The sequence below is a fragment of the Vipera ursinii genome, assembly GCF_947247035.1.
Source record: "Vipera ursinii genome assembly, chromosome: 2".
Classification (NCBI taxonomy): domain Eukaryota; kingdom Metazoa; phylum Chordata; class Lepidosauria; order Squamata; family Viperidae; genus Vipera; species Vipera ursinii.
The window spans coordinates 37,983,692-37,997,595 of NC_139513.1; the positions used below are offsets into that span (position 1 = coordinate 37,983,692).

Here is a 13,904-nt window from a genome sequence, read left to right on the forward strand (position 1 = left end):
TGTCGGAACCATGACAGCATGTATGTGTGTATACCTGCATGGGGATGTTTTGTGTGTCATACCTGGCTTTGCACACATACCCATTGGCCTCTAAAAGTCTAGCCCAGGACATGTGTTGCTTTCAGAGCCTCCAACAAATTATCCAGCTTCTGCCTAGAATAGCAGATGCTAAGAATAACATTCCTCCCATCTATCACATTCCTAAAACTTAAGTGATTCTGGACAGTGAAATCAAATCTGAAGTTATTTTAGTTTCAGTAATGCACTCTGGTGATAATTTGGAAAGGCTTGTGTGTTCAGAAAAAAAGTAAACTATATTCTAGGGTTAAGTGGCAATCTCCTTTTCAAGAGAAAACAAACATCAAAAACTTTAAATAGTTACAGAGAGGTATGATAATAATAGCATGTGTCAAGACTTTCCAAGACTTTTCACTATCTCTGATTTACAGCACAGACTTATATATTATTACTTATAATTGTTAGCAAATGGATACAGGATTTCTGAGCCAGTGATCATTTGGGAAAGATTTAGGTCTTTATATACAATAAATAACCCAAGTACCCTGAAATAAAACATCACATGGATATATTTATTGAAGACAGAAACTTCTGGTTTAAAGAGACTTCTTTGATGAATTTTAATGTGGTACAGGGGTTGGGGCGGAACAGACAACATTTAGCTCATTGCCCTTTCTTGCCACAAACACTGCCATTTGCAGCAGCAAAGAGCAACAATTTTGTCATCCTATTTTGAAAACCAATGTTGGAAGCATAAAATGCTAATCTTTTAGAAATGCCAATATCCAACTCCAGAATGTTGTCAGATTTTTCAATTAGCTTTTAATTTGCTTTATTGTCTAACATCATACAGGAATCCTGTATTTAGAATATTTATATATAGTGACAGTGTTCAAAATACCCATTTTCTAATTTACAACCCTATTTATAATCAACTATATTTAAGAATCTTCTCTTTCTCTTTTTCAAAGTAGTTCCCATCGAATGGATAAGAGTAGCTACTGAAAAAGTTTAGATGTCACCATAACAGTTAAGACAGAGCCTTGGGCTGTCTTCTCTTCTTTCAGAACTTCAATTAAAAAAAGGGAAATAGAAATGTATACTTTAGTTAACCACAACTTGATGTTTCATCATGCCAAAGGTGCATTCATAGCTCAACTTTTCTTGGTCACAGTTTCCTTATAAGCAGGATTTGGAGAACACTCATACTAACTTGCCTTGATTGATCACGTTATGAAATCAGTGTCAACTCTAAACAACTAATAGATTTTTTTACAGATAGATTGATTTGCCCCCAATCTGGTCATGCAGGTTTTCTAATGTGCACACACTGCTGTAACCAAATCTATCCACCTTGCCGATGGTCATTCTTTGCAGAAAGCCATGGTGATGGTCTTAAGGGAATAGTCAGAAGATGTTACTGAAACAAGGGCAGAAACATTCCTTAAGAAATAAAATAGTGTTAGGAAGATAGGCTGGCTCCCCCTGACTAATGGCCTATAAGAGGAAGGGAAGATAAAATGAAAGCAGATTTGCAAGATTCTATTACTACAGCACAGGGGTTCCCAACCGGGGATGCGAGACGATACTCCAGGGGGTGCGAAAACTTGGCTTTTCAAAATTATAGTGTATATGCGTAATTCGTTGCCGTTATTTTCAACTTTTGTAAGGGTTGCAAAGAATATATCTGAAGCATTCTAGGGGTTGGGAGCCGCTACTATAGCATATCTCAATAAAATAAAATTCCAGTCTTCTTTTGTAGTCAGTTTCTCGATGTGGTCTACCTTATAAGACTCACATTCTCTTCTCTTTCCTTCTAAACTTTCCCAATATTAGAGTGTTCTCAATAGAGCTAAAACCTTGTGGAACATTTCACAGGACAGTATGATAATGTGCCATGAATGAGAATTCTGGATTCATTTGTTCGATGATCTGTTGGGTTTGTCTGATTGATTATCCATGGTATACCCAATAGTCTTCTCCAACACTGACACCATTCTTTTAATCCTGCATCTTCAAAGTCCAATGTTTCCTTCCATAGACTGTGACAGGGAAAGTACTATCTGCAAGATTCTGGTCTTAGTAAATATGACATGTTTTTTCTAAGTGCTACCCTATTAAGTCCAGTATCTGTCTATGCTTTGTTACGAAGCATATTTCCTGACTTCTAGCTCCTCTGCTCTTGATGCTTGATCCTAAAAGGCAAAAGCTATCTTAACACTTCAGTGTCTTTATTGTCCATTCTAAGGCTGGTTGTTGGATCTGCTTTTATTGGTTTGGTCTTTATATTTAATCCTAGTCTCATTTGCTAAATGTCTCCTTGACTTCCATTGCACTTGCAGATCATTTGCATTTTCGAACAGCAAAATAATACCAGCATTTTGCAGGTTACTGAATTACTTCCTCCAATTTTAAAATAACTCTCATATCCTTGCAGCTCAAACTCCCTCAATATATATTCAAGATATAGTGTAAGTTGAATAAAGTCTTGTTTCACTCAATCAATCTGTTTTGCCATGTCTTATCTGCACTATGGCTTCTTGTCCCATGGATAGATTTTCATGAGGACAACGAGTTATTCTGAGATTCCTATTTACCCAAGGACTGATTTGCCTTACCAGATTGTAATTGTTGTGGCATAAATAACTTTATGGCATTATTATAGATCAGCATATTAGTACTATTCATGTAACAGAATAACAGAGTTGGCAGGAACTCTGCAGTTTCTGGTCCAACTCCCTGCACAAGCAGGAGATCCTATACCCGTGGTGGCGAACCACGGGTATAGGTGGCGAACCACAGGTGGCACGCAGAGCCCTCTCTGTGGGCACGCGCACTGTCACCCCAGTCCTAGACCTTCAGTTGGGTTTTATAAAACCTTTTCGCTTTAGACCTACGCCGCTGTGTGCAAAAAAAAAAAAAGGTTCAATCAATCAATCAATTTCAACTTCTCGTAGGAAAAAAAAGATCTCGCAAAGTTGGAATTGATTGATTGAACTTTTTAGTCCCACCCAGTCTGCTGTTACCACCGCAGCCACGCCAACCCAATTGGCCATGCCCACCCAATGGGCCACGCCCACCCGGCACCAGACAATACATAAGTGGGTTTTGGGTTGCAGTTTGGGCACTCGGTCTCTAAAAGGTTCGCCATCACTGTCCTGTACCATTTCAGGCAAGTGGCTGTCCAGTCTCTTTTAAAGGTCTCCATTGATGGAGCACCCACACCTTCTGAAGGCAAGCTGTTCCACTGGTTAATTGTTCTTACTGTTAGGAAATTTCTCCTTAGTTCTAGGTTGCTTCTCTCCTTGATTAGTTTCCATCCATTATTTCTTGTCTTGCCTTCAGGTGCTTTGCAAAATAAGTAGACCCCTCCGCTCTCTTCTTCATGGCAGCCTCTCAAATATTGGAACACTGCTATCATGTCACTCCTAGTCCTTCTTTTCACTAGACTAATACTTGCTTATTATCATTTTAGTTGCTGAAAATTAAGCTTATTTAATTATCCTTATTTAAAATAACTAACTGCACTGGAATCTTAGGCGTATTTGCTCAGACGTCCCACTAATCTTAGTAAGTTTTATTTCCAGTAATTGGTGGATAGATATACATTTATCTTTGGTCAAAGGTTTCTAAGGATTATTATAATGTGAAGTTTTATTTTTGAGGGCCGCTCATATAAATTTGTTTAATAATTATATATAATGTTATCCTTTCATTATCCTTTCTGGAGGAAAAGAGAACTTACAGCAGGTCACTATCATAGAAGGAAGAAACAGAACATGTGGTAGAAGAGAAAAAAGCAGCAGAGCAGGCAGGGCTTACAGTTAAATTTGCCTTTTGAAAAGTTTCTGAAATAAAAGCAGTTAAGTTGCACCCTTTCCCCCTACCTTGGTCTAGAAGAGGGTTATTCTCAGGTTGTATGTAAAAACTAATAATTGTTTAATCTCTTCTCTGGCAGCAGCTTAAAAGAATGCAGAATTGATTAAGAGCCAGTGATAAAAGAGAACACAGTGAGTTACCCAGCTGGAATGTAGGCAGAGAAAGAAGTAGTAGCCAATGCTTTTTAATCTAACTGGAGAAACTGTCTGAAATACCTCAACTGCTGTAAAATCAGCACTGCCTTCTCAGTGTAGGAAAGAAAAGTGCACTTGGACATCTTTGAAGCCCTAAATCCTGGAAAATATTAACTCAGTACAGGTAGTCCTTGACTTACAACCACAACTGAGCCCAACATTTCCACTGCTAAGTAAGAGTCGTTAAGTTAGTACTGCTCCATTTTACAACCTTTCCTATCACAGTTGTTAAGTGAATCGCCGCAGTTGTTAAATGAATCCGAAAGCTTCCCCATTGACTTTGCTTGCCAGAAGGTCACAAAACATGATCACTTGACCTCGGGACATTGCAACTATCATAAATACATTCCAGTTACTGAGCACCTGGATGTTGGTCATGTGACCAAGGGGATGCTGCAAAGGTCGAAAGTGTGAAACGGTGATAAATCCCGTCTTTTTAGTGTCATTGTAACTTCAACCGGTTCTAAATGAATGGTTTTAACTGGAGGACCACCTGTTTGTGCTCTGGTTAATTATAGTGCAGTTACTAAGTTTTGTAAGAACAATTGACTAAAGTTTGTGAAAATGTATGGATTTAGACTGCAAAAAATGTTCTCTTTCAGACAGAATAAAAATAATTGCCGATGTTTCGCCTTTAACTTGTATATACCTATATCTGGGGAGACCAGTTTTACAGGGATGGTGTGTGGATCTGAGTACTCTATCAAATAGAGCAGTGTCTGGTTTTTTTAAAAATAGATTACAAGTAACCAGAGATTGTGCAGAGAACACTTGTCCCAAAAGAAAGCTGCTAAATCCCACTTGCTATACACATTTGACCTGAGTGTATACAGCTCACCCTTGCCAAACATACATACCTATTTCTCCCAGCAACCAGAATTAGCATAACCACTTACTTTTAACAGTGAAACAGAGCAAACATAGAACCACCCTTTGTGTCAAGAAACCGTATATACTCTCATCACTTCCATTACCTCCTACTTTAAAAGGAGTTATTGTTTCTTAAGAGTTAAAGCCAACAATATTGGTTTCTCTCACTTCCTCCCGTATTGGGCACTCTTTGGGAACGGTGCAAATGCATATTGTGTTGTCAAAAGAACTGTTTTGGGGTGGAATGGAACCCGTCACTCACAGAACCAAGACCCATCCATTTGTTCCACAAGATGACTCTTATCTGTTCCAACATTCCCTACCCACAAAAGCCAGCCAGAAGCCTATAGGAAGCAAGATAAATACATTTATGTTGCTATTCTTCCACAGGAACTGGTAACTGGAAAACGTAATGTCTATGACGCTGCAAATAAGATATGATAGTTGTAACCAGCATCCTTTTTATAGCTGTATATCATCTACGAGTTGCCTAATTCACCTGTAAATGTTCAGTTTACTGAAAACAAAATGAAGATGAGAAAATGGCAATATAATTTTAAAATACGGCAGTGCACATTTTAAAATGTATTTTTCTCCTTTAAATATATTGATGTTATATTTAACTGTGCTGTGGTAATAATAATAATAAAAGTAATACTGAGTATTCAAAACTCAAACACTAAGATATTTCGGATAAATCGCGCCATTTCAAGATGTTACAGAAGAAACTACAGGGAAGAGATGAAGGAATCCATTTTTGCCCAAGTGAAAAATCCTTCCCTCAGTGGAGGCCTCAAACGCCACCTTTACCCATTTTTTTTATGTAGCTCTTCCATCAGTCCCCAGAAAGATTTAAGATCACTTCACAGGTTCACCAGGGAGGTCCTGCTTCACAACCCACCTAGGGATAAGTATTTAGGAACATTTACATCCCAATGACTCTCTGGTTACTCGCCTAAGGAGCCTGTCCAGATTAGGTGAGAAATGAAACTTCCCTGGAGGACATATACGGGGTCTCCCCAACTAGCTTGCTCAGATTGAAGAAGCTACTAGGCTAAGCAGCAAAACCTTTTGAACCAACAAGGAAAGAAGTCTAATTACTTTGATTCAGCTTCCAGACAACTCTACCTGGATGACTGAGAATCTTCACCAACAAACGTACTTCAATTGCATATGTTGTTAAGTTTCTTGGACAATTTCCAGGCCAAGAAATAACACATTATCCATTCATTAAAAACCACAATGCCATTTAATCCTTTTACATTGCATACTGCAATGGGTAGTTATGGTCAAGACTGATGCCTAATGCATTTCAAACAGTGTTCCAAAATTTTATACTGAGCAACATCTTTGTTAATCATGATTTTACATGCTTTTGCTTGCATGTACACTCCAGAGCCTTGCAGACTGCTTTGTTCAATTTTAACCAACCATGATTCTTAAAGAATGATGTAAGCCCTTCCAGTGGATTTCTTTATTTCTTATATATTCTGGAGAATGCTCTCTCAGGATCTCTTATTGTATTGTAATAATAGGTAAAGGTAAAGGTTACCCCGCACATGCGTGCTAGTCATTTCCAACTCTAGGGGCCGGTGCTCATCTCCGTTTCAAAGCTGAAGAGCCAGCGCTTGTCCGAGGACATCTCCGTGGTCATGTGGCCAGCATGACTAGACGCCAAAGGCTCACGGAATGCTATTACCTTCCCACCGCAGTGGTCCCTATTTTTCTACTTGCATTTTTACGTGCTTTCAAACTGCTAGGTTGGCAGAAGCTGGGACGAGTAACAGGCGCTCACTCTGCTACGCGGCACTCGGGATTCGACCCGCCAAACTGCCGACCATCTGATCGACAAGCTCAGCGTCCTAACCCACTGAGCCATCACGTCCCTATTGTAATAATAGTCATGCATTATTCTTTAACCTATAGTTTGAATATAAAATTCTGGAGCTAAGAAATTTGGAACCTTCTTTTGAGTTTAGTTTGACTTTGCAGAGAGTTTTGAGTTTACTCTCTGCTGAGCTTTTGTAAACCGTATTTGTCTCAAATGGTATATCCATGTAACTTCAGTTTAATGTGCTTAGAATACTTATGAGGGCAACTGGGAAGGTCCAATGTCTTAAATCCATATGGTGACAGAGAAACAATTGTTGCCCATCCATAGTTTTATTTTGATTATCCCCAGAAATAATATTAACTGTCTCAACTGATTGGCTTCATAATATATCAACAAACATTAAGCTTGGTGTTGTTGTATCTCCCTTATTTATATTTTTATTCACACTGCGTTTATATATTCTGTGATTTTTTTCCTTTTGTGAATAAATGTACTGAGTATAATAATATAATAATATAATATAATATAATATAATATAATATAATATAATATAATATAATATAATATAATATAATATAATATAATATAATATAAAGTTGGAAGGGACCTTGGAGGTCATCTAGTCCAACCCCCTGCTCAGGCAGGAAACCCTATACCATTTCAAGAAAATGGCTGTCCAGTCTCTTCTTAAAAACCTCCAGTGTTGGAGCATTCACCACCTCTGGAGGCAGGTTGTTCCACTGGTTAATTGTTCTAACTGTCAGGAAGTTTCTCCTTAGTTCTAGGTTGCTTCTCTCCTTGACTAGTTTCCATCCGTTGCTTCTTGTCCTGCTTTCAGGTGCTTTGGAGAATAGCTTGACTCCCTCTTCTTTGTGGTAGCCCCTGAGATATTGGAATGCCATGGCAAACTGACATGCTCTTCAGGGCAAAATAATAAATAAAATTTGAAAAAGAAAACTTAAGTTTAGGAAGCAGGTATATGTCAGATTCATTTTAATCATAAAAATATCTAGGGGTTTACAGTTGGCCTAAATTTGGATTATTAGTTTTTAATGTGGACATTAGCCCAAATTTTCCCCAGTCTCTGCTTAATTTCAGAAATAATGTTAATGAATCCGAAAGCCTCAAGGCCACCATCATCATCACCATCAACAGACCAATCAGGATCACATTTTGATGAGTACATTTGATAATCTTTGCTTAGAACCTATGAAGAGAAGAATTTTCTTAGAATTTTTCTTAGAATCCATTGAATTCACCTTCACTGTGGATAAAGGATACCCCCTATACAACAACTTTAATAGTTTTAATCAGAAAGTTCGAAATGTGAAAGTTCGAAAAGGAACAGGAAGCACAATTCAACCTCCTGGTTTTCCAGATAGCAGAAAGATACTGTATTAATTTCTCAAGAAAGGAATTAACAGAAACATTTGGCTTTTTTGGAGGGAGAATTAATGTGAGTCAGGGCAGGAGGAGGCATGCTGCTTCTATTCCCACATTGATCTCCATCAAACTGCTCAAAAATGCTTTATCTGTTGCGATGCCTATCCTTTAGAACACCATTCTTTGTGAGATTCAGATGGCTCCAACCTTATCTGTATTTTAAAACTTAGCTATTCTCACACGCCTTGAGCTGGCATCTAAAGTTAGCCTAGTTGCATGACTTATATCTGTAAGATGAAAGTTGCTATGGGGCTCCAGTACATTTAATGATCCCATGGTATATCTATTTTTGCTAGGTTTTACTGCCATGGTTTTATTCTATTCTTAGCTGTCCAGTGTCATGGAAGATACAGTCATGGCCGAAATTGTTGGCACCCCAGAAATTTTCTCACAGAAAAGTATTGCAGGAACACATGTTTTGCTATACACAGGTTTATTCCCTTTGTGTGTATTGGAACACAACAAAAAAGGGAGGAAAAAAAGCAAATTGGACATAATGTCAAACAAAATTCCTAAAATGGGCCGGACAAAATTATTGGCAGCCTTTCAAAATTGTGGGTAAACAAGATTGTTTCAACCATGTGATGCTCCTTTAAACTCACCTGCGGCAAGTAACAGGTGTGGGCAATATAAAAATCACACCTGAAAGCAGATAAAAAGGAGAGAAGTTCACTTAGTCTTTGCATTGTGTGTCTGCGTGTGCCACACTAAGCATGGACAACAGAAAGAGGAGACGAGAACTGTCTGAGGACTTGAGAACCAAAATTGTGGACAAATATCAACAATCTCAAGGTTACAAGTCCATCTCCAGAGATCTAGATTTGCCTTTGTCCACAGTGCACAAAATTATCAAGAAGTTTGCAACCCATGGCACTGTAGCGAATCTCCCTGGTCGTGGACAGAAGAGAAAAACTGATGAAAGGTTGCAACGCAGGATAGTACGGATGGTGGATAAGCAGCCCCAAACAAGTTCCAAAGGAATGCAAGCTGTCCTGCAGGCTCAGGGAGCATCAGTGTCAGCGCAAACTATCTGTCGACATTTAAATGAAATGAAACGCTATGGCAGGAGACCCAGGAGGATCCCACTGCTGATACAGAGACATAAAAAAGCAAGATTACAGTTTGCCAAAATGTACTTGAGTAAGCCAAAATCCTTCTGGGAAAACATCTTGTGGACAGATGAGACCAAGATAGAGCTTTTTGGTAAAGCACATCATTCTACTGTTTACCGAAAACAAAATGAGGCCTACAAAGAAAAGAACACAGTACCTACAGTGAAATATGGTGGAGGTTCAATGATGTTTTGGGGCTGTTTTGCTGCCTCTGGCACTGGGTGCCTTGAATGTGTGCAAGGCATCATGAAATCTGAGGATTAGAGCCCAGTGTCAGAAAGCTGGGTTTGCGTCCGAGATCTTGGGTCGACCAGCAGGACAATGACCCCAAACATACGTCAAAAAGCACCCAGAAATGGATGGCAAGAAAGCGCTGGAGAGTTCTGAAGTGGCCAGCAATGAGTCCAGATCTGAATCCCATTGAACACCTGAGGAGAGATCTTAAAATTGCTGTTGGGAAAAGGCACCCTTCCAATAAGACAGACCTGGAGCAGTTTGCAAAGGAAGAGTGGTCCAAAATTCCGGGTGAGAGGTGTCAGAACCTTATTGTTGGTTATAGGAAGCGACTGATTTCAGTTATTTTTTCCAAAGGGTGTGCAACCAAATATTAAGTTAAGGGTGCCAATAATTTTGTCCGGCCCATTTTTGGAGTTTTGTTTGACATTATGTCCAATTTGCCTTTTTTCCTCCCTTTTTTGTTGTGTTCCAATACACACAAAGGGAATAAACCTGTGTATAGCAAAACATGTGTTCCTGCAATACTTTTCTGTGAGAAATACTTGATTTTCTGGAAACATTTCTGGGGTGCCAACAGTTTCAGCCATGACTGTAGGCAGGCAGCCATATAAATTGTATGTAAGTTTGTATAAATAAATCTAACGATTCTGGTGGAGCAGTTTCTGCACATTTTCTGGTGTGTACTCTATGCAGGGTAGGGAATTAAGAGCTAGATGTGAAGCAATTACAGGACAGGAAAGTGCACAAGCTGATTCTCGTACATTATGTTACCCTGTTAGAACATCAAGATGACATTTTAACAGGACTGAAATCATGTTTTCTCACTCATGCACCTATCTGGGGGAAAAAGGAGTGAGTAACCCCTAACCCCATGTTACAGGAACTTTTCTGTCTGTTTTATATAAATGTTTAACAAGTACAAGAGACAAAACAGATTCAGGAAATCTGATCTATCTACTTCTCCACACATTGGGGTTCCTGAAGATGTAACTATTTTCTAGAAAGCTAACCAGATGTATCACTCCTTTATATACGTCACTTATGTTCCAAGGACAGCAAATGGTGCAATCGAAAGAAAACATGTTAAATCCAAAATATTCTGAGGACAAGAATAGCAAAATAAGCTTCCAACTTGGACAACAACATAAAGCAGAAAGGCTGAGAAGAAAAAAATATAAGGTGTTTTTTTCCTCTGGTACAATAACTACATGTGTTTGAGTTTTCTCCAACATGGAGTTAATTCCCAAGGTCTTCAGAGCTTATTCCAGATGTTTATTCTTTGTTCAAGAAGTAGCGATGAGGCAATTTCTATGTACAGACATCCCATCTTAGTTGTCTCACAAACTGTGCATGGAACACAGCAAGCACTTCTTGGCTCCCTGCACTTTCATGTAGAAAATGCTGCCTCAGTTGGGACTGTTGTTTCATACGCAGGCACAAAATGTTCTTTTGAAAAACTGCTTAGCATTTCAGAGAAGAGTTGAAATTTGCGGGGAGGGAAAGAAGCATAAGTAAGGCATCGCAGTTGGGGTTTCCTGACTTGGCAGGAACAATCACAATAGTTACCTTGCAACCTAATCTTCAGTCCAAGCAAAAGTTACAAGAGTTGGAACAATTTAACTTAGAAAACACATTCCTAATCTATTTCATAGAATTTCATAAAATGATGCGTGTTGTAATAATAATAATAATAATAATAATGAGAAGGAGAAGGAGAAGAAGAAGAAGAAGAAGAAGAAGAAGAAGAAGAAGAAGAAGAAGAAGAAGAAGAAGAAGAAGAAGAAGTAGTAGTAGTTGTTGGAAGGGACCTTGGAGGTCATCTAGTCCAACCCCCTGCTCAGGCAGGAAAGTACACTGAAAGCATTTTTCCTCCCTGTCATATAATACTTGAACCAAGAGCCAATCAGCGTGTGATCTGGCAGTATTTTCACAGGCAAATTGAAGGATGTACTTCTTCACACAACACTTCATTAAACTATGGAAACAACTGCCATGATTTCATGATGAATTAGCCAAATTCATGAACTCAGGATAGCTATATGGAATCTTCCAATCTCTTTACAGAATGTCTCTTAATATCAGTTGCAGGAATGGGGTAGGGAAGGGAGAGGAGAAATGTTGGTGGGTTACTAGTTCAGATCTTACTGGGAGGCATCTCAGGTATCTGACTAGTCATCTGGGCAGTTCACAGAACATATACAACATTAAAATATAACGCAAAATGAAGATATGTGCTCTAAAACAATTTTTACTGCGCCTAATTATTTCAACAGACTAGAACACTCTTTCCATTTTCATGTTCTCCAGATGTTTCCTGGACTACAATTCTCATATAGCCAGTTTCGCCACCTTGATGGGAACTATAGTCCAATATACCTGGAGAAAGTCGGACTGTGGGAAACTGCTCTAGAATTAAGAAATACTTTTCTTTTGCTGAATAACAGTGAGGGAAAAAAGGCACAATATGAATCTCACGGTCGCTTTCCATTTATATATTACAAAGACAAATACACATATGCAGATGGACTTACTTTTCTAGGTTTGACTTTATCTTGTAAGTCGTACTGGCCAATTCCTTTATAACTGATCCCAAGCCACCACGGGATGCCTTGTTTATCCTAAGGCAGAGAAGAATAGAAGTTCTAAGGCTTTTTAGCAAGAGTCAAAAACTTCAGAGTTGATATAAGGTTTCTTTACTTCATCCTGCAACAAGTATAAGCAGGTTAGGGAGATGAAGGCAGCCCTTTGTTAGCACACCTGCGGCTGACAGAGAAGGTTTATTGTTTGAAGGGGTCTGCTATTCCTTTCCCAGCTGGAAGATGCTATGCAAACAGCCAGAGAGCCGTAGGAAAGAGAAGCTGCCATATTCTTTGAAGCCATGGCTAGAGATGGGGCAGAAATGGAAGAAAATCTGTGGGAGGCAAGCGACAATAGTAAAAGAAGTCTTGATGAGGGACAAGTCCAAAGCAAGGGTGAACTGTTGAGAGAAAGGAATGGGCTGTGTACACACTTTGCACAATTCTATATGTAATTTGTACACTTGGTTCAGCTAGAGCACATACATTACTTTAAACGCACATATGAAGGAGCAGAAAGCGTTAAGAGAAAATAGTTATTGTGGTTTTTTTTTTAAAGAGAAAATTGGGCTGACATATTTTATGGGTGAGATTTTATCTTCCATAGAGCTCAGGGTTGAAATCAGGAGTTCTTGGTGCTCTTTGAGCTTGGTTATTTTCTTGCACATGTGTCATTACCCAAACTAAGTAACATCATCAGTGCCACTAAGGAGTGGAGTTTGCTCTCAATTTACATTTTAGAGCAGGGGTGTCAAACTCAATTTCATTGAGGGCCGCATCAGCATTGCGGTTGCCCTCAAGGGGCCGGGTGGGTATGGCCAGGGTGGGCGTGGCCTACTGGGTAGGCGTGGCTAGAGTGCGTATGGCCTACTGGGTGGGCGTGGCCAGCTCTACATCGTTCGCATCAAGGGTGCCTATGGGGGCCTGGGCAGGAGTGGGACAGATCTGAGGGTCTCTGGCAGGAGGAGGGTCTCTGGGCCAGGGCCAAGGCAGTGGGGGCCGTTCCCTCACTGTTTCCAGGATGGCTTTGCGGGCCACATGAAACCACTTCGCGGGCCAGATCTGACCCCCGGGCCTTGTGTTTGACATTTATTTATTTATTTAATTAATTTAATTTATATACCGCCCTTCTCCCGAAGGACTCAGGGCGGTGTACAGGGCAATAAATACCAAAAAGTACAAAATACAAAAATTAAAAACAAATTAAACAATTGTGCCCGAATACAATAAATTAATTAAAACCCCAAACCCATCAGACCAGGCCGGCTTTTTCAAATAAATAAGTTTTTAGATCACGTCGGAAAAAGCGAAGGTCGGGAGCCATCCAGAGCTCAACCGGTAAACGGTTCCAAAGGTCTGGCGCGCCCACAGAGAACGCCCTCCCCCTGGGGGCCGCCAGTCGGCATTCTCTGACCGGTGGCATGTCTGTTCTAGAGGCTTGCCCTGTCAATGTTGGTGGAAGTGGTCTTGGAGGAGCTATTTTTCAAGCAACAAAACAGTAAATTATAGCACTGCACAATAAGGCATGATTTCCATAACTTTTTAAAGCAACTTTTAAAGAACATTACAAGAGCTAGTAAGGTGTCCTGGTTAAGATGCTGGACCAGGAGCAAGGAGATACAAGTTCTGGCTCTTCCTTAGGCATGGAGGACAGCTGGGTGTCTTTGAGCCAGTTACTTTCTTTCATCCCTAGATTAAAAAGTTGAAAAACAACCTGGCAGGTGGCCAATGATAATACCAC

General features: G+C 39.6%; 1 protein-coding gene across 2 annotated transcripts in view; it reads right to left on the bottom strand.

The window, feature by feature from the left end:
* FRMD4B (FERM domain containing 4B) overlaps window positions 1-13,904 on the bottom strand; it is a gene marked incomplete at its 5' end in the record, with an annotated part of 176,306 nt that overhangs the window by 48,813 nt on the left and 113,589 nt on the right. For both annotated transcript variants that reach the window (XM_083355174.1, XM_083355173.1), the window contains one exon: window positions 12,119-12,205. In XM_083355174.1, the coding sequence (XP_083211300.1) occupies window positions 12,119-12,205 (87 nt within the window). The remainder of the gene's footprint in view (window positions 1-12,118; window positions 12,206-13,904) is intronic.